Source organism: Alexandromys fortis, unplaced genomic scaffold (assembly GCF_014885135.2).
Source record: "Alexandromys fortis isolate MF-2015 unplaced genomic scaffold, M_Fortis_MF-2015_v1.1 scaffold_72, whole genome shotgun sequence".
NCBI classification, from domain to species: Eukaryota; Metazoa; Chordata; class Mammalia; order Rodentia; family Cricetidae; genus Alexandromys; species Alexandromys fortis.
The window spans coordinates 565,735-589,845 of record NW_026067969.1 but is presented as its reverse complement, the minus strand read 5'-3'; the positions used below and the strand labels follow the sequence as shown (position 1 = coordinate 589,845).

The following is a 24,111-nucleotide window of genomic DNA, read 5'->3' as shown; positions in this document are numbered from 1 at the left end:
ATCAAGTCCCAGGAAAGCCAAGCTACACAGGGAAAACCTGTCTTGAAAAAACAACAAAACAAAACAAAAAAAAAACAAAAGTGTTCCAAATCACGAGCTTGTGCAGAGGGCACAGGGTGCACACTGTTCTTTTCTAGCAACCGTTCTGGAAGCTTCAAAAATAAGATGGTAGGGTACACCTTAGGGTTGTCACAAATTCAGAAGCTTAAAGCAGTCCATCCAAATTCGAGCCGTCTTCAGGACAGGAATTAGTGCACTTCACTGGCTCCTGGGAACCAGACTCTGGATTTTCTTTTGGAATTCAGGATCTGTGTGTGTGTGTGTGTGTGTGTGTGTGTGTGTGTAGTCATCCTCAGGTGCCTGCCACACTTCCTGTTGTGTTGATGGTTTTGCAGATTGAACCTCAGAATCTGTGTGTGTGTGTAGTGATCCTCAGGTGCCTGCCACACTTCCTGTTGTGTTGATGGTTTTGCAGATTGAACCTCAGGATCTGTGTGTGTGTGTGTGTGTGTGTGTGTGTGTGTGTGTGTGTGTGTGTGTGTGATACGTACGTGTGTCTGAGGAGGCTAGAAGAGAACACAGGATCCTCTAGTGCTATAGGTGGTTGTGGCCCACCTGACATGAGGGATGGTCGCTAAATTCTAGTCTTATGGAAGGAAGATCAGGAAGTGCTAACCGCTGAGTCATCTCTCCAAAGTCCTGGAATCAGTTTTTATTTATGTGTATGTACATATGTCTGTGTGTACATACCACGTGTGTGTGTATCTGGAAGTCAGAAGAAGGAATCAGAACCCTGGAACTGTAATGACAGATGGTTATGAACAACCCACACGGGTGCTGGACACTGAATTCTGCTTCCCCTTAAGACTACCAAGCACTCGCTTCTGGTCCTTAACATGCTCACCCTCCTGCTCCTGCCTGGCCTCTGTAGCCAGGGAAACCTCCACCCACTAGGTACCAGCTCTGGGCCCAGTCTCTGGGGACTGCAGTGGGCTTGCAGTTTTTGTAGCCCAGGGGACACAGCACCTTGGCCCCCTGGCCACTCCCACCCTTCCTCCTTCACTCCTTCCCACCCCCTCACAGTGCCAGTCAGCCCTCTATCCCTAACCCATAGGCACCTGAAGAGTCTGAGGTGGGACCCTGAACAAGACAGAAGTGCGAGTCTGAGAACCCTTCACCCTGGTGCCCTCACTCCCGCCTGGCATACACAGAGCCTCGTCACCAGTTAGCCTCAGAGTTCCCGGGCCCCGTTTCTCCTGGGTTCTGTTCCCCCAGATCTTGTTTTACTAAGCTCTGTATCCTAGGGCCTTTCTGTACACTGACCAACTTCACCACGTGGCAGGGCCAATGTGAGGTATGGACCACCTTACCAGACACCCACTAGCACAGGTCCACCACCTTGGGGAAATTCTTCTTATGTACCCATACTCCTGGAGATCTCCTGGAAACCCCCTCCACTTTTCAGAAGTGGAGCTAGCCCAGAACAGGCTCACTGTGGGCTCTAGGCCTTGTGGGGGAAGCTAAGGCGGTATGGGACAGCGCTAGTGCTGGGTGAACAGGCCTGCCTCCATAAGCCCACTGAGGACCCACCCACCCAGCAGGCGGCTAGGCTGTGCGGAGAGCTGGGGAATAAAGGTGGATCTCCCTGTTTGTAGCAGCCCCTCCCTTCATACCTAGTACAGTCAGACTAGGTGGCTATACCCTGGCCCCAGGGGCCCGCCTTCCCCCCAGTTCCCACATGCACAGGCGGCTACAGGCTTTTTTCGCTTATTTATTGAAAACAAACATCTGTGCGCTATATACAAGATCCCGCTCCCAGGTGGGTGGCGGGAAGGGCCAAGCTGGATGAGAGAGCAAAGGCAGCTTGAGGGGACAGGGAGGGAGCAGTGGCCCCTCGCCTGGCCAGCAAGCCCAGCTTCTCCATTCCTGCTCTTCCACCAGGCCTGAGACAACCACACGCATGGCTTCCCGTGGGTGGCCTACCTTCTTCACAACAGCAGAGCGAGGGAGGCTCTTAAAGCAAAGTAAGTAGGCAAGCTGCCCAGCCCCCTCCTGCAGTCAGGGATGTCCAAGAAAAGACATCTGTGCAAGATGCTGGCCTGGGTAGACTCGGGGCCGCTGCAGAGAAGGGTCACAGGATGCCTGGGGCAGCCCATGTCACCCCGGGAAGGTGGATGGTGCCGGGTAGGGTAAGGGGCTGGGCCAAGACCCAAGGCTTTAAGGCAAAGCAGGGTGAGGGTATGTGCAGCCCAGGGCCAGGCCAGCCTTTGGCACAATTCGGGGAGGGCGGCCAGAGTGACCGCAGGACGAGGCAAGGATGGTGGTAGCTGGGAGGAGGGCGGGAGCCCTTTGGTCCTGAACCTGCCTTTCCAGGGCCTGGCGTGTGTGACGACAGCCACCACCTGACTTCTGCCCCCCACAGGTGCATCCCTGACTTGGTTCTTGATGGTCAGCAGAGCGTGTCCGTGTTGAAGGAGAGCTGGGCCTGGTGAGGAGCAGACAGTGGGGGCTGAGGATGTTCACACCGGACCTTACCACTGGCTGGTATCGGCACTCCCGAGTACTCTCTCCCCACTAAGCACGCTTCAGCGTCTGGCCCTCTTGCCCAGTGTGGTAGCCACAGTCTAGATTGCTCCCTAGTCTCTGGTTTCTTTAATCCCCACCTTGATCTGGGGTCTTCAAAGCTGCCAGTGTGTTCTGGGTTCTACCCACCCTGGTTTCCCTGTGTCCACTCAAGCCCTCGGCACACATGAGTCCCCCTCTGTTCTGAATCTAAACTTCAGCCAGTTCTCTCGCTTAGGTCCTTCAGCCTCAGTCTCTGGGCAGTGTGAGCAGGCGTGCAGCTGGGAGGATGCTGACCACTCACCCGCTCTTCCTCAAAGCTGATGAGGCCCTCATCCTCTGTGTCCAGGTCCTCAGGCTCATCAGCCACCAGTGCCCGGAGCTCCGTGGGTGTAGAGCGGGGCCTCAGCAGGCTGAGGAGTCCAAGGGGGGACGGCAAGGTCGAGGGTTCAGCCTCTTGCTGCTCCACGTTGTCACTCTGCTTCTTGGCAAAGTTCACAAACACCTGTGGACAGGTGGTGGTGGGCTACGTGGTACGGGCCAATCCAGGAAGACACACCCCACCCCACGTGGCACACTCACATTGTCCAGGGTGGTCTGGCTGACAGAGTAGTCCTCAATGCCCAGCACACCCACTACCTGCTCCATCTTGCTGAACACCTGAGCCAGGGAGATGTGCTCTGACTTGAGCTGGTACTGCACCTTCGTGTGATGCCGTTCCTGGGAGATCAGGGGACCAAGGAGGTCAGCGGCTGCCGGAATGGGGCTCGCCCTCACCCTCCCCTCACCCGACCACACCCACCTTGAGCATGGCCTCTGGGAAGTTCCGGTTGAAGAACCGCACCACGTCCTTCACATTCTGGCTGCTTTTGGTCCTCACAGTGATCATGTAGCCATCCCCAAACCTGGTGGGACACAGGGGTGACCAGGGGCCCTGTGCACCCAGCAGAGCTCGCCCTGTCTCCTGCAGCCCGGGCTGACTCACCTATTCTTGAGGTGCTGGATGCTGCCCAGGCAGCGCAATCGTCCGTTCACCATGATGGCCAGCCGCGTGCACAGAGCCTCACACTCCTCCATGCTGTGGGCAGACAGCACAGGCTGGCACCAGAGGGACTGCCAGAGGACCACGGAGGGGTCGGGGAGAGGCACACCTGTGTGATGTCAGCACCACTGAGCGTCCTGTCTTGATGAGGTCCAGAATGAGGTTCCACAGGAAGCGCCTGGCCTTAGGGTCCATGCCAGTAGTGGGCTCATCCTAGGGCAGGGGTCAGTTCATCCAGAGATGCAGCCCACCTAGACTGGTTCTACCCGTCTCTGCCTGGCTCACCAGGAAGCGGAGGAAGGTGGGGCATCTTCCCCTCAAACTCACGGAAAGACCAAACGGGGTAGCTGTCTCCCAAACGCCCCCAGACTTACCAGGAAGATGAAGGCAGGGTACCCGATGAGTGCAATGGCTGTGGATAGCTTCCGCTTGTTGCCACCACTGTAGGTGCCAGCTGGCTTGTCTGCATACTTTGTCAGTTCCAGCTTCTCCAGGGCCCACTTCACCACCTAGCGGGGCCAGTATGAGATATGGGCTTCACCTTACCCACCAGCATAGGCCCACCAGCTACACATACCCACCACGGACACGCCACTGCACCCACCACGGCCATGCCACGGCACCCACCACCCACACATACCCACCACGGACACGCCACTGCACTCGCCAGTGACTTTCCTCCCATCCTACCTTTGCTTCATCCTTCCAGGGGATGCCACGCAGCCGTGTGTACAGCTGTAGGTGTTCCCGAGCTGTGAGCTCGTCAAACAGGGCATCGAACTGCGGGCAGTAGCCGAGGCTCTGCTGCACCTGAAGCAGGTCCTTGAGCACACTAGGGACAGAGGGCAATCAATACCCAGGAGGGACATATCCACCCCACACCTGCCCTCCCCTACCCTGGAGACACAGTCATCCCACTCCTACACACACACACACACACACACACACACACACGCACGCACGCCTTTGCACCTGAGGGGCAGGGTCATCCATGCAACCCCCTGGCTGTGCGCCTATGGGTGGCCACTCAACCCCTAACCAGCAGCTGTGTACCTGGAAGCTGTTACACAGACACACACACACACACACACACACATCCACGCCTCCCTACAGTGTGTCTGAGGGGCACAGCAACCCCACCTGTGTCCATTGACAAAGGCCTCGCCCCCTGTCGTGCTCTCGTCACCGGTCAGCATCTTGAAGGTGCTGGTCTTCCCTGCTCCATTGACACCGAGGAGCCCAAAGCATTCTCCAGGGCGCACACCCAGGCACAGGCGGTCCACTGCCAGGATACGGCCAATCTTCCGAGACTTGTACACCTGCCCAAAGAGCCTTACCCCTCAGCAAAGGACGGGCGGGGCTCTGGCCTGGCCCCACCCGCCCCATTCCCCATCTACTTTCCCACAGCCCGGAGCCTACCTTGGTCAGGTTCTCAATCTTGACCATGTCGTTGTCGGCATCCCCACGGAGCACTCTCTGCCGCTCACTGGCCACATCCACGTCATCCTCCACAGGTTTAGTAGACACAGGCAGGCGTCTAGGGGCAGTACAGTGGGCAGGGCCTGGCCAATCCGCCCACCCCTACCATGGATCCCTCCATTGCCCAACACTCCCCACTCACTGTGGCTGCCGCAGGAAGTTATACTGGCACATGATTGTGAGGAAGAATCCCACGAAGCCCTCAACTGTCATGGCCACCAGTCCACGTGTGACAATGTCCCACTCAAATGGTGACTTCATCTTGTCAAACTGGCCTGTGGAACAGCTGGTTCAGGGCCTGAGAGCCTCAGGAAGAGCCCAGTCATCCCCAGCATTGGAACTCGCCGGGTCTAGGACTAGGCATGCCCCCCTGAAGGCCTCCCTTGTTCCCAGCGCCGGACTCACCGATCTTGGCATAGTATTCGTTGATGTACTCGTTGTAGGCCATCTCCATGAGTCCGTGGCCCAGGTTGTAGTTGGGGAAGATGAGGAAGCAACTTTTCAGGTAGCTGTTGACAACCTTCAGATCCTGGGGGCCAGACACAGCTCAGTATCGCCACCCCAGGCCACGCCCTGCGGCTCAGCCACCCCACATTTACCTTGTCATGCTCAAAGAGCTGCAGAAGGAAGGTGGCCACAGTGGCTGTGATGCCGATGAAAAGGTTGATGACGATGAGGAACACATAGGCTGAGCTGGGGACCTCAAACCAGAAGGAGGCTGGGTACATGATGGGTGTGATGGACCACCTGTGGGCAAACAGCAGTAGTCACAGGGTGCCCCTGCCACACCCATGCCTGCTCCACACCCTTCCCCAGCTTACCCATAGAGCAGGAACAGGGAGAGCACCGCTGGGAAGTTGGTGGGCGATGTGTAAGCCGGGAGGTCAAACACAAAGAGGATGATGACACAGCAGGTGGCCGGGACCAGGTAATTGAGCTGCAATGGCAAAGGCAGATGGTGAGACCTGGGTAAGGGGACAGGAGACAGGGGCGGGAAGGGACCATGCGGGGCACACCATGTCCCACACGTAGTTGGCTAGCCAGTAGATGACAGGGTTGCACCCGCTGACGAACTGCAAGTGCTTGGCCTTAGTGGATTTTTCTGCCACCAGGAAGACCACGAAACTGGCTGGCACGAAGGACATGGCCACGATGATAAAGATGGCGATGACCACGTCTGTGCCCTGCAGCCTAGAAGAGGAATGGCAATTCTAGGGGGTTGTCAGGACCCCAGGGGGCCCTGCCCCTCCCCCAGCTCCATCTGCCTCACTTACAGGTAATCCAGGGAGAGGCTAGCACTGGTCTTGTTCATGGGGTGGTTGGTGACGGTGATGCCTGCACATAGGAAGGGAGGGCAGCATTAGCCCAGGCACTGTTCTGGCTCAGCCGCACCCCCTCCCCATCCCCTCAACCCTGACTCTCCTCACCGTAGGCTGCTGGGTTTCCCTTGTTCTTGGGCAAGTTTGCACGCAGGATGGCATTGTTGAGGCTGTTGAGGTAGGTGGGCATGCTGTGGTAGCCCTTGTTATTGTAGAGCACCTGGAGAATGGCAAGGGACTCAGAGAAGCTCACAAGCCTGAGAGTCCCTGTGCATAGGGCCAGGTGCCACTGAACCCAGGGAAGCAATTTACCTGGGCCACCCTTCGCACTGCGATCTTCCGCACCATAGGGGGGGCCCGGGCACCAAAGGAGGCTGGGATGGACTTCTGGACATTGCCAAAGGTAATGGCTCCATATCTGCACAAGACAAGATGGAGGGACAATGAGACTAGGCAGCCATCAGCCAGCCACCCCCTCGATCGTAGCCACACCGGGCCAACTCACCGGTGTAGCCGGAAACGGTCAGATGTGAAGAGCAGGTACTCAGAGACATTGTGGCCGGTGATGTCGGTCAGGATGTCGCCTGTGACTACTCTCATCTGGGGCGGATGCCCACCCACACTGCTGGGGCAAGAGAAGCCTGTGCCCTGTGTAGAGCAGGTACAGCGGACAGGCTCACGCACGAGGCGTGGCAGAGAAGGGGCCGATGTCCATGTCTCTGTGGGCACAGCGCAGCACAGTGAGATGGGGTCCTCACGGCCATGACCCCAGCAGCCTTCCAGGAGATACTACCTGGTCCACTGGTAGGCGGCAGGGAGGTGTTCCAGGCCTGGAGTGAGTCCTCATCCGGGGACACGGGTGAGTCGGAAGGGGCGGGTGAGGGTGGGGGTGGCACAAAGTTGGAGAGCGGCAGTCCCTGTGTGAAGGACTCCAGGCACATGCTGTCGAAGAACCGTGCGGCCAGCAGGCGGGACTCTCCACTGCTAAGGTTCAGCATGGGCCCCAGGGAGCCGTTGGCAGGAGACTTGAGCACACAAGTGGCACCCACACCAGAGGGTAGCCGAAACGTGCTCACCAACTGCTGGGGGCTAGCATCAGGTGACAGCCGTAATCTAAGGGCACAGAGGTATGTTAGAGGCTCTGTGTCTCAACTCTTGTTCTCCCCTGTGCTACAGCCCCAGCCCATGGCCTCACCGGTACTCCCTGCGTTCCTCATTAGCATAGGGGATGAAGTTGCCACGGGGCTGGGTGTAGTTGTGGTACTGAGAAGGTGACAGGACCAGTGGAGGCAGGTCGCCTGGTGGGTGAACATGAGACCTGAGTAGGCTCCGACTACCTGATGGAGCTCCCAGATCTCCCTTCCCCCTTCCCAACACAGAGAGGACCAAGCTTCGCGGGTATGACTCTCCCATGAGCCCCTGAATAAGGTTGAGTATGGGGAGAGGGGTGGAGAAGTATTCTCTAGGAGACTGGGAAGAAAATGAAACCAAGAACCCAAGGGCCAGATGGTAGCCTTGCCCCACCCCACGAGGTCAGGCAGCCATACCGATCTCAGGGACAGACAATGCTACGGTCATGGCCACACAGACAAAGAAGGCAGGCAGCAGAATCTGAGAGCAGAGAGCTTTCGAGTTTCGGCGAGCACAGTGGAAGCGTTTCACCAGGAGCCCGTGGAACTGCCGCATCTTCAGCCACCAGCCCTCCAGCTTGTGGCTTCCCTGGCCTACCCGAGCCAGGGCCTCCATTTCGGCCTCTGTGCAGAGAGGCGGGGGTGAGCAGCCAGTACCACATCACCCTTCTGGACCCTCCCCAGTCTCCCCAGCAGCTTCCACCTTGTAAGCTGACATTGTCTGGGTCCTGCAAGTTGTCAAAGAGGGGACGGTAGTCACCGTAGACATCGGCGTAGCCAGTGCCCTCCTCACCGCGGGTAGAGCCCACAGAGGATGCAGACAGCAGCGATGCCTGTGACTGGGCTAGCTCTGAGCACCGAGCCAGGTTGCCAGCTTGACCCTCCACAGTTGTCAGGCCCTCTGCCCCAGGCAGCACATCCTTCCGGGATTCCTTCACATCTGCAAAGAACAGAGGCAGGGAGGGAGCGCTTGGAGCCATGGTACCCCAGGACAGCTTAGTACCTCAGTCCCTAGTGCCCACCCAGAACCCCAGGCCCTGACTTGATCCCAGCTTCCAGTTAATATAGCTATTCAAGACCTGTGGCTACTACATCCACCATGAGCCTTTATCGATTCTGGGGACTCCCACTTCCAGAGACTGTCCCCAGGGGCCCTCTGTGGGCTGATCAGGCTGATTGTTAGCCTTGGGCATTCTTACCAGCCTCACTGTTCTCCAGGGACTGGTCCTCCTCAGACACCTTGAGGAACACTTCCTCCAGGGTTGTATCCATCAGCCCAAAACTGCTCAGATGCAATGCATCCAGGCTGTGCTCCAGTTGCTGTAAAGAAGCTGGGTGAGGCTGGCGCCATGGAATGCAGGCAGGGGTGTGCTCATCTTTTCTGTGGGAACACTCTGTCCCCACAACCATGTTTAGCCCTCTCACCTGGAAGAGGCGCTCGAAGGCCCCCTTCTTGACAGCCTCACTGGGCAGGATGTAGGAGAGTTCTGTGCTCGTGTCTGAGACCAGCAGGGAAGAGGCCACATGCTTACGGATGAACTGGGACACCTGGGGCTCCGAGCAGCTGCTCAGCTGAGCACGACCTGGGGGGCTGGAGACCAGCCCTGGCTCTGGGAAAGGAGGAGGAGTAGAAGGGGATTCACTGGGGGCGTGGCTGTGGGAGGAGGAACGTCAGTGAGAACCTAGCAGGCAAGCCAAGATGGGGTTTAGAGGTATTCAAATCCACCAGGTCCTGATGGAGGGATGGTAAGGAGGTACCTCTCCTAGGCTGGGAGTCGTGGGGCAGGGAGGACCACAGGCTAGCTCAAGTCGTCTTGGTACAGACCTTGGGAGGTGCCAGGCTCTGCAGGCCGCTTGACCAACGTGAGGCGGTACCCATCACCGTAGGCACCCTTGAGAAAGAGGGGAGAGCCGCAGCACTTGAGCTTGCCGTGGGAGATGATGGCAATTCGGTCCCCCAGCAGGTCGGCCTCATCCATGTGGTGGGTGGACAGGAGGATGGTGCGGCCTGGGGTAGCCAGATCCAAGGTAAGGGGAGCATAAGAGGACAGGTAAAGACACCCACTCAGGCAACGGCAAGCCTGGCATCCCGCTCACCTGGCTTGTACTTCAGGATGAGGTCCCAGATGGCACGGCGGGCATAGGGGTCCACGCCGGCGGTGGGCTCATCCAAGATAATGGCCCTGGAGCCACCCACAAAGGCAATGGCCACCGAGAGCTTGCGCTTCATGCCTCCAGACAGCGTCTGCACCAGGGAGTGCCGTTTATTGGAGAGCTCCAAGTCCTCAATCATCCTATGGGTCCAAAAGGAGGACGATGGACAGATGGGAGGGTGACGGGCGGGCAGGGGTGTTTGATTTATGGGAGGGGGTGGACAGAAGAACGAGGCACATGAACAGGATGGCCAGCAGAGAGGAGGGCAGTGGTGGGAGGGTGATATCAACGGGCTGGACACAGGAACGTGTAAAGCTCCCACCTCACCTCATCCCCACCCCTCCCGCTGACTTCCACGTCCGAGGGTCCACATCCCAATCACACTGTGCCCTGTCTGTCCCCGCCCCGGCATGCTGCACCCACTTGTCCATCTCTTTGCGGATCTCCCCTTGCGCCATGCTCTTGAGGCGTGAGTAGAACCAGAGGTGTTCCTCCACAGTGAGTCGGTCGAAGAGCACATTGTGCTGCGGGCACATGCCCAGGTTCTTGCGGATCTCATCCATCTCTGTGCGGATGTCGTGCCCATAGATAGTGGCTGAGCCCGACGTGGGTGGGAACAGTCCAGTCAGGATAGACCTGGAGCAGGGGCAAACGGGGTCACAACCCACCAGACCCTGAGGGAACCATATCCTCCTGTGAGCTAAGCCCTCCTGAACCCTAGATACTCACATGGTAGTGGTCTTGCCAGCCCCGTTATGGCCTAGGAACGAGACCACCTGGTTCTCATAGAGATTGAGGCTCAGTTTGTTTAAGGCCAGCTTCTTGTCGTTCTTGTAGACCTTGGTGAGCTTGTCCACACAGACGACCAAGGGCAGGTGGGTGGGCTCCTCCTCCATACCGCGCGTCTCCTCTGTACCAGGGCTGGGTCAGCAGGACGGGGGGCAGCACTAAGGCCACCCCAGGCCCCCAAACCCAGTGCCCACCCCATTCAACATTCTGACCCTGGCCTCACCAAAGTGCCGGCTCTCCATGGCACAGGCTTGGTCTTCCTCCATAACGCTGAGGCGTGGTGTGTGCGCCCATGGCCAGTTCCACTCCCAGGCCTCTGTCCGTCCACTGCCCAGCCAATAGGACTTCTGCAGTGGGAAGTACCAGGGCCGGGGCAGCCCATACATGCCTGGGGGTCCAGGATGGGAGAGGCTGACTGAGGGCCTGGAGGTGACTATCTACCGCAAAGGCCAAATGCCACCAAGAGGAAGGCAGAAGCCCAGTGACCTTCTCCCACCCCTGGTCCCTCCATTGATGGGCGTGTACCTGGGTGCACAGCCTCAATGTACCAGGTTAGGACGCCGTAGACCACTGTATCCACCATAAGCATGGTGACAGCAAGGAGCAGGTTGAAGTCATCCCCTTCCACTGGGGACTGGCTGAATGTATGCCACTGGATACCCACACCTGCCACCTCATACAGCGCAAAGTACTTGGAGCCCAGGCCAAAGGCTGTTGTGGACATCAGGGACTGAAGAAAGAGGGGTGTAAGTGTCAGCAGCCGGGCAGGGGTTGGACACCCCACCCTGGCCCTGCCTGGCCCCATTCCTCACCGCAATGCACTTCTCGAAGGCCGTGATTTTATCATGGGCCACTTCCTCACGGATTGCCACATACATGTAGGGAACATAGCTCAGGAAGTAGATGATGCCGCCGCAGGCTGACGCCAACTTAGCCTTGGAGTACAGCACAGACACCAGGAAGCTGCAGTGGGAGCCCACACGGCTGTCAGTCCTGAGATGGCTGGCTCTGGGCCTGCAGCCCCCCTGGGCTGCCCCAAGAGACAGCACTCACCAGAACATGATCGTGGCCACAGCATAGACCGCGAGGAAGAGCCAGATGATGAGCACGTGGCTGTGCATGAGCACCTGGCCGTACTTGAGGATGGCCGTCAAAGCCGTCACGGAGATGGACAGCTGCACAAAGCCTGTGATGAACCAGGCCACCCAGTGCACGGCGTTGTTCAGGCCCATCGTCTTCATCACCTGTGGTGGGCAGCAGATGAGGGCCCTTGGGGCAGGTGCGGAGGAGAAAGGATGGCACTGCCCCCCACGCCCCCCCCCACACCACACACACACAGCCTGTGGAAGGGAGTGCCTACAGCCACCTAGACCCACCTCCTTGAGCCGATGTTCTTTCTCTGCCACGATATGCTGGATGGTCATGGCCACGGAGTAGACCCAAGAGATCACCATGCAGAGTGGCATCATGTGCTCGATGACAAACAGGAAGCTGAGGGGAAACAGGGGTTAGGGGGCACTTGGGCCTGAGAACTCCCTCCCCCCAAACCTGTGTAGGCTGGCACTCACTCATCACGCGTGTAGCAGGGGTACGGGAACATCTGCACATAGTTGCCAGGCTCCACCACGTCATGCCCCACAAAAGTGTTGATAATGGCACGCTCCATCATGTCTGTGGGTAGAAGTCGTATCGGGGCAAGGCCAGGCTCCCCCCCTCATATCCCACCTGGGCTCAGTCCCTCACCCTGGATCCAGACGAAGCCATAGAGGAAGTAGAAGCGGCCACCAGTGTTGGGCCCCGGGCGCCAATAAGCACGTCGGATCTCATTGGTTTTCTCGGTGAAGCTTGAGTTCTGGCGAATCTTGTAATGCACGTGTGGAGGGAGGGAGCCATCCTTCCGGGTCTGGAAGATCACGCCTGGGAACAGGAGGCTGGAGGAGTGTGTGGCCAGAGGGCATAGAAGGGATGGGACAGACTGCGAAGTGAGTGTTCCAGGAGAGATAATGGGGACAGATGAGGTGTCTCAGAAAGAGGGGGAGCAGGCCTGAAGAGGAACAGGGGGATGAGGCAGAGCCAGCAGGCTGAGTGTGGGACCCAAGTGAGCCAGGCTAGGGAGAAAGGGAGAGATGTGGGAAGACATGGAGGTGGTGAAGAGGTCTGGGCCAAGGAGCAGGAAGGTAACGGAGCATAGTAGGGATAGGGTGGGACCGAGCTGGTGAGGAAGTAGGTCTATAGGAGACACAGGACCTTTGTGGGAGGGGGAGGAACTCACTGGCAAACACTGTGACGTTATCCTGGTAAGCCTGGTTGAGCGTGTAATTGACAATACTCTCCTCATCAGGAAAACCCTTGAAGATGTCCACACTCACCTGGAAAGGGGCCATCGTTGGAGCAAGCCCTGAAAATGCACAGGGGGAAAGGGTGGTCACAGTGCTCACCCACCGCACCTTGGACATGAACTGGATCCAGCCACAGGCTGCGTTGTCAATTGTGTCTAGCTGCTGCAGGAGAGCTGTGCCATTGGGCAGTGAGAAGTTGTCCTGGCGCAGGGCAGGTGGCAGCTCCTCCAGGGACAGGTTCATCGCTTCAGGGTGCAGGCGCAGATCGGCCACATACTGAAGTAGACAGTTGAGTTTAGGGTGTGGCTCGTACCCTTCAGCTCTGGGCAGAAGAGCCCACTGCAGGTGCCCACCCACCTTGTACCCTCAGCACCTGCTGCAGCCAATGTAGATGCTGCTGCAGCCTGCCTTGCTCCAGGAAGCTTCGGATCTCCGCGGAGATGTTAAGCCAGACCTCGGCATAGTGTGTCACATTGCCCACAAAGGCAAAGGTCTCATTGGCCTGAAGAAAACGCAAGCTTGAGGCATGGGGCTCCAGAGGAACCTGAGCCAGTCTGGGAGTCCTCTGTTCTCTCACACGTTCAAGGGACCTGCCTAGCTAGTACTTCTACCTCACCTTCCTACCATAGCCACATGGCTTCCCTGAATCCCACCTTAGCATCCATGCATGCTTTTCTCACTCCTTCCTTCCTTTTTTCCTTCCTTCCTTCCACATGCCCCTTGAGCACTTAAGTCTGACCCTCATTTCTCCTCCCACCCACCCCCCAAAAAAAACTCCTCCAAGGTCAAGCTCTTGCCACATCCACTTCCACTCCTGGCTTACACTGTTCCAACAAACTCTCTTCCCAGGCTTCAATGTTCCTTGCACCCTGCTCATTTGTTGCTACCGGTGTGTGAGTGTGTGGGGACGCCTCTGAACATACCACACTGGCCCAGTCAGCATGGGGGGGAGACACTAGCCAGAGCATCCAGCCTTTCCAGTGCATCTCTTCCCTGCAGGAACTCTGTGGAGTTCTCAACAGAAAGGCTGCCAAGTGCCACTACCCCTCCAGCTCCGAAACTGGCCGTGCTAGGCACACCACTACCCAGGTTTCACGAAGTCAACCCTAGCTCTCATCAGTCCTACATAGAGTCCCAGGACTACAGAGCCCTCACTCAGGCTCTTGCTGGGCTCATGCTCCTACTGGGGAGATGGGCACAACTCGTGACCCAATTGTGCCAGACCCACACACCTTGAGGATAACACGGTCAGCTTCAGAGCCCGCTGGTGCATACAGGATTTTGGGGTTGCTGGTCATGAGGTGCACAAGAAGGCCCAGGTTCCGCTGCTCTTTGCTTGTGAACCCCAAGGAGCTCATGTTACCCCTCCGAAGCGCTTCAGGCTCAATGGTGCTGGCAGAGACAAAGCAGTAGGAACAGGGCAGAGATGTCAGGACCAATGGGATGGGGCACTTGGGGTGGCTCAACAAAAGCCAAGGGACAGGGCTTAGGAACAGAACTTCAGGTGGGATGTCAGGTTAGGCACGGGGTGGTCTTAAACGTATGAGCACACAGAAAACGGGACTTCCAGAATGGAGTCCATGCACAAGGGCCAGGCAATGGGTCAACTCCCCACCACCCCACGACTCTCCCCGTCCCTCCATCCCTTTGTTGCTGACCTACCGGTTGTTGCCACACAAGATGGGCTGCAAGCCAGCCCAGAGCTGCACAAAGGCGGAGCACTGGCCTTGCAGAGTGTCGGGGGAGGCTGGGGTTACAGGTGACTGGGTGCCCTCCTCAGCGGTGCTGTTGGGACCTGTGTTTGCCCCCGTCACAGTGCTGTTGGCCACTCCGGTCAGGCCGCTAGCTTGGGGTGCAGGGGCCCGACCAGCACAGGCACCCTGGGGCAGCAGCAGGGCTAGGGCTGACAGGACATCCACATCCTGTAGAACTTTCTGGGCATCCAGCAGGTCCCCTAAGAGTGCCTGCAGGCTCCGTGGGGATGGTGCCTGCTGCTGGGGGTCTGAGCCGTTCGGGACATCCAAGCCCAGCTGAGGGGGGAGACCAAGGGGAAAACGCAGGCTAGGAGACAGGGTAAATTCGATTGGAGGTGACTCAGGGAGGTGACTAAGTTCAGGATGGAAGAGGAAGGCTATCAACCGGGGACAGTGCTTGGGGAAGACAAGGGAGGGTCTACACCTTAGGAAGTCCTGGCCAGGGCTAGAACTATAGTAGAGGGTATTGAATACTCAATTACAAGCCACACCATGGCCTGGGAGCAGGAGCCCCCCCACCCTCAGGCTCCAAGTAGCCCCAGAACTCCTCCAGGCTAGTCAGCAGGTCTGCTGGCCAGCTGGCAGGCAGGACCTCACCTGCTGGGCAATCTTGGCCATGTCCAGCTGGTTCCGGAGTTCAGTGGCCAGATCACTGAAGCGCTGGGCACGAGCCATAGCCGGCCCACTGCAGACGGCATCCCGGTAGCCCTGCAGGTCTACCTGATGACCCTCAGGCATGGTAAGAATCCGACCCAGCTCCCCAGAGCCTGGTGCACATGTGAGCTGCTCCAGGAGGGCAGGAGTCAGCAGCAGTTCCTGGTGGCAAGGCAAAGGGGACTGGTAACGCCTGCACTCCAGCCGAGACACTATCAAGGGCCTACTGAAGGTAGCACAAAATTTTGCCTGCCCGTCCACTGTGTTGGCTCTGTGCCAGGGTCCCACGGTGCTGTGGGAGCTCTCAAATCACCATCCTGCCTCCACTTACCCATGAATACCACAGATCCCCAGAAGTTACGTGTAACTAAGGGAGAAAACCCTTCCCCATGAACACCACAGATCCCCAGAAGTTATGTGTAACTAAGGGAGAAAACCCTTCCCCATGAACACCACAGATCCCCAGAAGTTACCGGTAACTAAGGGAGGAAACCCTTCCCCATGAACACCACAGATCCCCAGAAGTTACCGGTAACTAAGGGAGGAAACCCTTCCCCATGAACACCACAGATCCCCAGAAGTTACGTGTAACTAAGGGAGGAAACCCTTCCCCATGAACACCACAGATCCCCAGAAGTGATGCATAACTAAGGGAGAAAACCCTTCACCATGAACACCACAGATCCCCAGAAGTTACCGGTAACTAAGGGAGATCCTCTCCTTCCACCCTTCTCCCCGGGACAGGCCCCTCACCTCCATTTGGTACAGAGGATTGCTACCCAGGCGACTCCACGGCTCATGCTTCCTGAGGAAACCCAACTTCCCATCCAGGGCAGGCAAAGGACCAAAAAGCAAATGATAGACCTGCATTGTGAGGGGTCTGGCTCAGTAGGGGCTCCAGAGTGCTGAGAGGAGCTGAGATACACTCGCAGCGCCTCCCCCTCCCTCGCTGCGGTAACCAGGGGCAGTGGGGAGGCCAGAGGGACATGGCCACCATGGATACATGCCCCACCTCACCTCGGAAGGATCCACACGGGCAGCCAGGAGGGCCTGGGCCGTGCTGTTAGGCAGTGACAGGTTCTGCGTCAGGAAACGCCAAAGCTCATTCTGGTCCCTGGCCACCGAGTCCAGACGGAAGGACGAAACTGGACAGGCAGGAGGATGGGACTGAGGAGCCGGCTCTAGCTGGGGCTACGGAGTCCCAGATAGGCTCTGAGCAGAGTTACCAGCACTTCACTGGGCCTGCCTCAAGCACACAGGTCAGGGACAATGGGATGCAGACTCAGGGACCCAGGGCCAGAGGCAGGCAGGCTCCCAATGACAGTGTGCTCAGGCCCTCCCCCAAGTCCCAAAGCCATCCCCACACAGGGCACACCTGCAGGGCTGGCCGAGCGGCTCTCCCAGGTGCTAGGGCCTGAGCTGAGGGCCTCCAGATGTTGGCGCAGGGCCTCAAGCTCTGAGCCTAGACTGGGTCGCACTGGGTCAAACAAGTTGCCCTCTTCCACGACACGGTTGAGGCGTTCTAGAAGCTGGGTGACCCTGCAACACCGTGAGACATCAGCCATTTGCTATGGTGTCCGGGTAGGAGTAGCCGGCTCCCAAGCCATGGGGCGGGCGCACTTACGTGGAGTTGGCATATTGCAGGAAGCCAAACTCATCACGTTGGCCGTCCGGGCAAAGCGACTGCATGACTGGCAGGATGCCGGCAGATGTCAGGGGTGCTGCCGTGTAGAAAGCTGGTGGGGTGAAGAATGGGGGAGGCGGAGGCCAAGAGAGATATGTGAAGACAGTCGGGAAGGAGGGAGACGCAGCTTCAGGCAGACTAGGACTGGGGCACAGCGCACCTGACCCCCCCAGCTGTGCTAAGGCAAAGACTCTGTAGGTCAGAGGTCAGAGGGCCACCTGCCACCCCTTCCCCTGTAGCTCCCAGCATATCACATTTTAGCCTGGCATTGCCCACATGCCCCCAATGATCCCCTTTCCCACAGACACCAGGGTAACACATGAGGCACCCCTTGGCAGTGACCTCTGACCTCGCAGGCCAACTGGTTAGCAGAGTGAGCGCAACAGCCCAAAGGAGTTTGAAGGGAAAGTTGCAGGCCACCCCAGCCTCATCTCAGGCTAGCCCAGGCTAGCCCAGGCTCAACCCAGGAACCCTGCCCTTAGAAAGCAGTGCCAGGTGGACTCAGACACCCTGCCAAGAAGATACTCCAATGGCTTGACCAGGGTACCAGTTATGGCCCAGGTGGCCTGGCCCTTCACTACCCTCACCCCCCACATCACAGCCCACCACCCTGACTGATAAGCCAGCCTTTCCTGATCACAGGCAGAGGCTTCTACAGGACCCAGCTGCTAGGAGGCTGTTAATGCAAGCAGAAGGGGTGCTTAAGCCGCACTAGGAGGACCCGCCAGGCCATCCATGGCTGCCACCTGAGCCAGCAAGAAGGAATGGCTGCTCACTTACAGACTGCATGCAGGCCGGGCCGAGGAGGACAAGAGACCATGCAGGGTGGGGGGGCAGGTCAAAACAGAACAGAGGAGACTAGTGAATGCCGGAACCCTCCAGAAACAGGCACCATCGTCACTCGTGGCCACAATGGCCAGCCCTGACTGCCACAGCCTAGCCAAGACACGTGGCCAGGACCACACGGGGAGCAGGGAGTCTTGGGAATGGGGCCACACTCGGGCTGACACGTACACACAGGACTCTCGTCCCTCCCTGCCCACCCACGTGCCCAGGCTATGCCTGCGCCTCACCTTCCTTCACGGAGATGGTGGGCTTCTTCTGCCGCAACCCCAGCAGGATGAAGAAGAGGACCAGCGGGATGAAGATCTCAAAAGCCAGGACCCACTGGAAAGGGTGAACCACATGAAGCTAACCGCAGTCTGTCCACTGCCTGCCCAGGGCTAGACATGATGGACAGGTGCTGGCCTAGGCTCTTGTGACCTCCTTGAAGGACCAGCCCAGCCCTGTGTACCCAGTGGCCACGAAGGTCAACACAGGTTTCTCAGGTCCAGCCAGGGTTCTAGTCTCTCCCAGTATACCCTGATGTTGAACGCCGTGTGGTGCCACCAAACTGGGTCTCTCGTCCTGCAGCCTACACTGTGCCTGACAAACCATGGACCACCCACCCTCTGAAGAGGCCCAAGGCCAGCAGGGACAACTTAGCCAGTTTGTGGTCAACTCTGACCCAATCATTTACCCAACTCCTCTTCTCCCTGGCAACCTGCTGAGCCCCCCGGGTGGGATCCTGAAGGGCATCTGGGCCACGTGTGATCTCTGACTTGAATGACGTGCACCTCCCCTCTCCTCTCCTGTAGCACCCTTATAACTTTGTGTTGGACCCAGAGAGAATAGGCCTAGTGTGACCAGGGCCCTGAGCCTCTAGCAAACACAGTCTCTGAGGCAAAAGCTTCTTTTCCTGGCCTAACCTCTAGGGGCCAGGCTGCAAGGTAGGCCAGAAGTGCCAAAACCTTGGGGCTCAGACTCTCACCTCCCAGTGTCTCTCGGTAAACAAAGAACTGTCTCAATTCCTGCCCCCCACCTCAGCTCAGAGATGAAGGCCAGGCGATATATCAGGAAGCTCCTGCCTCGGAGACCACAGGAAAGAGAGGCCCACCCACCACCACCAGAGGTCATCCTTCTCCAGGGCCCTGCAATATCGGAGATCTCCTTCACCCTCATCACCATCTGAAGCGGACTTTGAAGCGCCACCCTGCCCCACCCCCGCCCAGGAGCGGTGTGGGGCCATGCCCAGCCTGTCCCTGGCTATGCCTACTGTGCTCTGACAATAGCGCTCTGTGATCCAGAACACCCTGCTGTGTGTCCACACCCCACACCCGCCTCAGCCGGTGCCAGCCTCCACCTCCTCTCCCCAGGGCCAGCTGAAGAGGTGATGTGTGCACCCAGGGCCGCAGGACAAACGTGTTTCACACATACAGAGTGGCTGGTGTCAGGGGCCACAGTTCAAGAGACAGCCCTACCCATACCAGGCCCTACCCTGGGCACCTCTGCCCTGCCCTGGGCACCTCAGAGTAACTGCAGCACAGGCTAGGCCGTCTCCCCTATCACTATAGCAACGGCTGCGCATGAGCTGCTAGGAGGAAGAGTCCTAGCTGGCAGGTGGCGGGCACCACAGGGGAATCTGGTTACAGGCGGCACAGGTTCAGCAGTACCTAGGTGTTCTACCTGGGTACAGCAAGTGACCTAGGGATCCTGTCCCTCAAGACTAGCCCAGTCCTTTCACGCCGCCCCAGTGTCTCCATGCCAATCCTGGGTCTGAGCTGCCCTCCCTGAAGCCTAGTGCTTGCTGTGGTGGGGGAGTGGAGAGAGCAGGGGACACCCAACTGTGATGCTGGGGCCTGCCACCACAACTACTCAACACTGGTGTGCCTCCTACGGACGCCAGGGTAGACCCGAGTCCCATGTGCAGCCAGCTCAAAAACAGGGCAATTGAGGCATGGTACTTGGGAGAAGGAAGCAGGAAGGGCAGAGGTCTGGGAGTCCCTTCCAGATCATTAGCTTTGCATGGGTGTGTCTCTGGCCCCAGCAAAGCCTGTCTTCCTGGAGAAAGACAGCCACTGCTGGTACCTCACTGTAGCCGTAGGTTAAGGATCCCCCACTGTGGTCTAACTGGTCCAATGGGAACCTGGGAAGGTCCACAGATCAACCCAGCCTAGCGGGCAGCGGGGTCAGTCCTAGGAAAAGGCTATGAGCACCTCCAGCTGTCTGTCAAATCACTGGACTCTTCTTCAAGCCTGGTGTGAGGCTCCCATCAGATGCAGGAACTGTTTTAGCCTCTGCTCCTGGGCCCTGAAGGGGCCTTCCTCACAAGCAACTTGGGGCTAGCACTGAGGCAGGCCTACATCCTCTCTCTACGTCTTCCCCCTGGGGACTTAAAAGCTAGAGTAACAACAAGCCAACTCCTTCAGACCCCACACCAGGTGGCCCCAGACAACCAGGACAGGGGACGTACCCAGTCCTTGCTTCAGCCAGGGCCAGGTGCCCACAGGAATCCTGCCAGGCCATGGTGATGACTGCTACCCACCCTGCCTATAGCCCAGAGTTTCTTATTATGCACCTGAATACCCAAAGTGGAACCAGGAGGAGTGTGGCAACCCAAGGAGTCCCTGGGAATGGGCTGGTCCCTTCTTTAGGCACCCATCCTCCCTGGCCTCCACCCTGCAAAAGCCCTCTGATACTCTTGCTGGCCCAGGACACTCTGGGTGCCCTTGCTCTTCCAGGGACTGGAATAAAAACCAACAAGGCCCATGCCATCCAGACCCCCCAAACTGCTCCTCATCCAATTACTCTTCTGTCCTGGCTGCCCTAGACAGGTACTGAGAAGCCTGGTGTTGAGCTCTGCCCAGCAGGCCCCAGCCCCCAGAGAGGCCCGAGGCAGGAGAAATCAGAGGAGCTGCCTCGGGGAAAACTGGCCCTAAAGGACAAACGGGTGCTGGGGTTTGACGGCTTGAGCTGGCACAACAAGTACATGCCCAGGGATGAGAGAGCAGGAGTGAGGGCTGTGGACATGCCAGGATGGGCTAGGAAAGGAGAGGGGAGGAGGAGGAGATGAAGAAGGGAGGAGAAGGGGGAGGAGGGGGAGGAGGAGACGGTGGCAGAGGAGGAGGAAGAGGGCGGCGGCAGGGCTACTTGGTACCATCTTCAGCCTAAGGTGCCTGCCCAAGGGCAGAGAAGCGGTAAAGGGAATGAAGAGACGGGTCGCTATGGGGGTTCCGGAGGCAGTGGACCCAGGGCTTGGAGCCCCTACGCTGAATGGTGCGCCCCAGCCAGCACTGTGTCCCAGGAACCTGGGCCTCGCCAGAGCTAAAGTCCAGGGACCACCCGCCCCCACCTCAGCCTGCCAGAGAGAGCAGCGAAGGGCGCCGGCCCGTGACTCAGCCGAGCGTTGCGAGTGTCAGCGGACGAGGGCACAGCCGAAGCCGCTGCCCGGGGCCGGGAAGCCCGCGGAAGCAGCGGGCCCGGGACAGGGTCCCCGGTAGCGGCCTCCCAGGGTCTGCGCGCGCCCGGGCACTGCACGTGCACGCTGGGAGCGCACCGGCAAATCGGGAGCGCGGCCTGCGGGCCCCGGAGGATGGGGTGCGGGTCGCTCACCGGGCTCCGGCGCTTCAGCGTCACGTTCTTCCAGAGCAACAGCTGCAGCTGGTGCAGGAAGCCCATGGCCGGGCCGCGCTCCGCCGCCTCAGCGCCGCGGCCCGCTCCTCTGCACGCCCCGCCGGGCCCCGCTGCCCGCCGCGCCGCTCGGCATCGCCCGCGCGGGGGCGGGGCGCTCGAGAGTCCGGGACCTGCTCGTCGCAGGCTCCGCCCCGGCGGCCGCTGCTCCCGAGACTCGCTGCTCGCGCTCGCGCCCGCCACCTCTGCTGAAAGGCGACTCGGCGCTCGGGTGTCCGCCAGGGGGCGCCCAGGTCCGCCGAGCCCGGGCCCGCTGCACCTGCGCATAGCACCAGGCCTCTGCTCACCCGGTAATGCTGTATTTCCAGGTCCGTCACAGCCCCGCGTCTGAACCAAGATCTAAGTTCACACCTTTTCGAGGCCTGGGGAGAACTTGGGCACCCTATACTTCTCCCAAGGGACTCCAGATATGTGCCCCCCAATTGATAGATTTGCGCAGGAGTCCCCAAGGTGTTCCACTGTCCCTCCTGGAACACTGAAGGAGGCTTGGTCCCCATCAGGTCACCACTAGGTTGGTCCTCCTCCCATGTAGAGATAGGAAGCAGGGTCAGTTATTCATTTAGAGGAAAGGCACTGCTCCATTAACTGAACTGTGTAGGGTGGGCAATGACCTCAAGGCTCCAAGATGCAACACGCAGCCCCACAGCATTAACTTGACTTAGATGCTTTTGTTTTGTTTTGTTTTTCGAAACAGGGTTTCTCTGTGGCTTTGGAGCCTGTCCTGGAAGTAGCTCTTGTAGACTAGGCTGTCCTCGAACTCACAGAGATCCGCCTGCCTCTGCCTCCCAAGTACTGGGATTAAAGGTGTGCGCCTCCACCGCCTGGCCTTGGCTTAGATATTTTAAAGAGCAGCCTAGCGCTGGCTTAGGCCTTTAATAGGGAAGCAGAGGCAGGAGGAACTCTGTGAGTCTGAGGCCAGCCTGGCTTACAGAGAGAGTTCCAGGCCATCCAGAGCTACATAGAGAGACTTTGTTTCCATGAAATAAATAACATGTAATCCCTGTAATGCAAAAGGCAGAGGCAGGAGGATCAGGAATTCGAGGTCATCTTTGGTGATGTAGTGAATTCAGGGCCAGCCTGGGCTACATGAGACCCTGCCTAAAACAGAAATGTTGGGCACCTTCAGTGGTTGGGTAAGACAAACTGTGAAAGCAGATTGCATTTTGCTTTAGAGAGCCTGGGAGTGACATACCCACAAACACACAGCCTGGGAGGGGAGAGCTATGAACCCAGCTTTTGGGGTGGGGTGGGGGTCCCAGGGTGTCACCCAAACAGATTCCTCACAGAATTTCAGTTGCATTGAGAACGAGCAAGCTGAGGCTGCGTGGGCTCTGAGGGATGTTCATGGCAGCCTCTCTGGGCTTTCCACGTGGGTGAGATGCCCGCGCAGTAGTGCTTACCAGGCACAAATCGATGCCCCACGTGAAGGGCTGGAAACTGCTGAGGGTGAGAGCACCCTAATTCTGGCCCGAGAAAGTTAGGCTTCTAGTCACACTGGTGCTGAGATGGCTTGATTGGGAAGAATTTACTACAGTCATGCATTGTGGCTGCCTGCTCAGGCCTCACCGCCCTTCCCAGACTGCTGATCTTAACAGTGAGGAGACTCAAAAGGACCTTAAGAGCTACTCCTTGCTGGCAGGGGTGATTGGGAAGACAGGCTGTCCCTTCTATATATGGTTTACTTGTTACCCACTCCCCCCATATCCACGTAAACCTGGCTTCTTCCAGCTCACGGAGCCTGGGGTTTGGTGGGTCTATAGAGGTGTTTGAGCTTGGGCCTATTGATAGTGTTGCAGGACTGATTTCTCCGTGTGGCCAGCAGGGGACAGCAGAGAGCCACCAGCGCCAGCAATCAGGCCACCGTCCTGAGGGTGACATGTGACGGCTGTTTACCAGCTTGGGTTTCCCACCTGTGACTGGGACAGCGGAGATTGTGGGACACTCAGGTTGCTCTTAAAATGGATGAAAAGCTTAGAGAGCTAAAGCTTCCCACACCTCCTCAGCGCCTTGGTTGAGGAGAGGTCCCCCTCCCCCCCGCCAGGGCTGATGGGAGAGGACCCAAAGCTCCACCCAGGCCCAGCCCCCAGCCCCAGGACACTTCCTTCTCCCCCACTTAGCCCAGGGGGCTGGGTCAGGGCAGGAAGCCATGGGCAGGCCTTTCTCACAAACCATGGGGGGAGGGGGGCTTCCTGCCGGCCCTGCCACCCCACCCCCAAGGCATGGACAAACCCAAGTCCAGACCTAACCCAGGGGCTCAACCTGTCACACTCATAGGTTCACCCCATATCTCCTCCCCTCACTCCCAGCCCAACACAAGGGGCTCCTTCTGCAGTGGGGTCTTCACTGAATCCCCTCACGGATACCCATACCAGCCATCGTAGATCAGGCCCTGTCATACAAGACACCCCTCCAACCTGAGACCTATGACATGTGACACCTCAGTTTAGTTTGACCTCAGCTCCCCAATCTGTACCTGCCATGGGCTGTGGAGACCATGGGTGTGGGGTAGGGTGTTAAGTAAAGTGTCAACTTAAGCAAGGCAGAAACAAGAAACCCAGTGGCTGACTGAGGGGAATGAGCAAGTAGGGGCGGGGGAGGGAGAGGGACACACGGACACAGACTGATGGGGGACGGGCGGGGGACTGGACAATGCTGGTCTCACAACCTCACACCTGACCCGGGAGATTTGTGTCAGT

At 58.3% G+C, this 24,111-nt stretch overlaps 1 protein-coding gene across 5 annotated transcripts; it reads right to left on the bottom strand.

The window, feature by feature from the left end:
• Positions 1–1,755: 1,755 nt before the first annotated feature.
• Abca2 (ATP binding cassette subfamily A member 2) lies at positions 1,756–21,574 on the bottom strand. Of its 5 annotated transcripts, XM_050155143.1 has the most exons (48): positions 21,338–21,563; positions 17,980–18,073; positions 16,847–16,958; positions 16,598–16,761; positions 16,240–16,367; positions 15,976–16,086; positions 15,166–15,384; positions 14,477–14,844; positions 14,047–14,206; positions 13,188–13,316; positions 12,923–13,090; positions 12,748–12,844; positions 12,219–12,392; positions 12,044–12,146; positions 11,852–11,966; positions 11,529–11,719; positions 11,288–11,438; positions 11,001–11,205; positions 10,699–10,863; positions 10,416–10,596; positions 10,110–10,322; positions 9,630–9,826; positions 9,358–9,540; positions 8,958–9,142; positions 8,732–8,852; positions 8,236–8,472; positions 7,950–8,156; positions 7,598–7,700; positions 7,196–7,515; positions 6,908–7,121; positions 6,715–6,820; positions 6,511–6,622; positions 6,358–6,418; positions 6,100–6,274; positions 5,905–6,020; positions 5,683–5,830; positions 5,489–5,612; positions 5,226–5,358; positions 5,024–5,141; positions 4,745–4,923; positions 4,295–4,436; positions 3,979–4,113; positions 3,714–3,817; positions 3,548–3,640; positions 3,365–3,467; positions 3,145–3,282; positions 2,867–3,067; positions 1,756–2,485 (listed from the first exon to the last, which is right to left on the bottom strand). In XM_050155143.1, the coding sequence occupies exons 1-48, from the start codon at positions 21,401–21,403 to the stop codon at positions 2,450–2,452; spliced, it is 7,305 nt and encodes a 2,434-aa protein (XP_050011100.1). In that variant the 5' UTR covers positions 21,404–21,563; the 3' UTR covers positions 1,756–2,449. The 5 variants fall into 5 exon arrangements, 4 of the variants coding, with proteins under 4 accessions (XP_050011100.1, XP_050011097.1, XP_050011099.1 ...); XM_050155140.1 differs by having other exon boundaries at positions 12,748–13,090; positions 21,338–21,564; XM_050155142.1 differs by having other exon boundaries at positions 8,293–8,472; positions 12,748–13,090; positions 21,338–21,564.
• Positions 21,575–24,111: the final 2,537 nt, after the last annotated feature.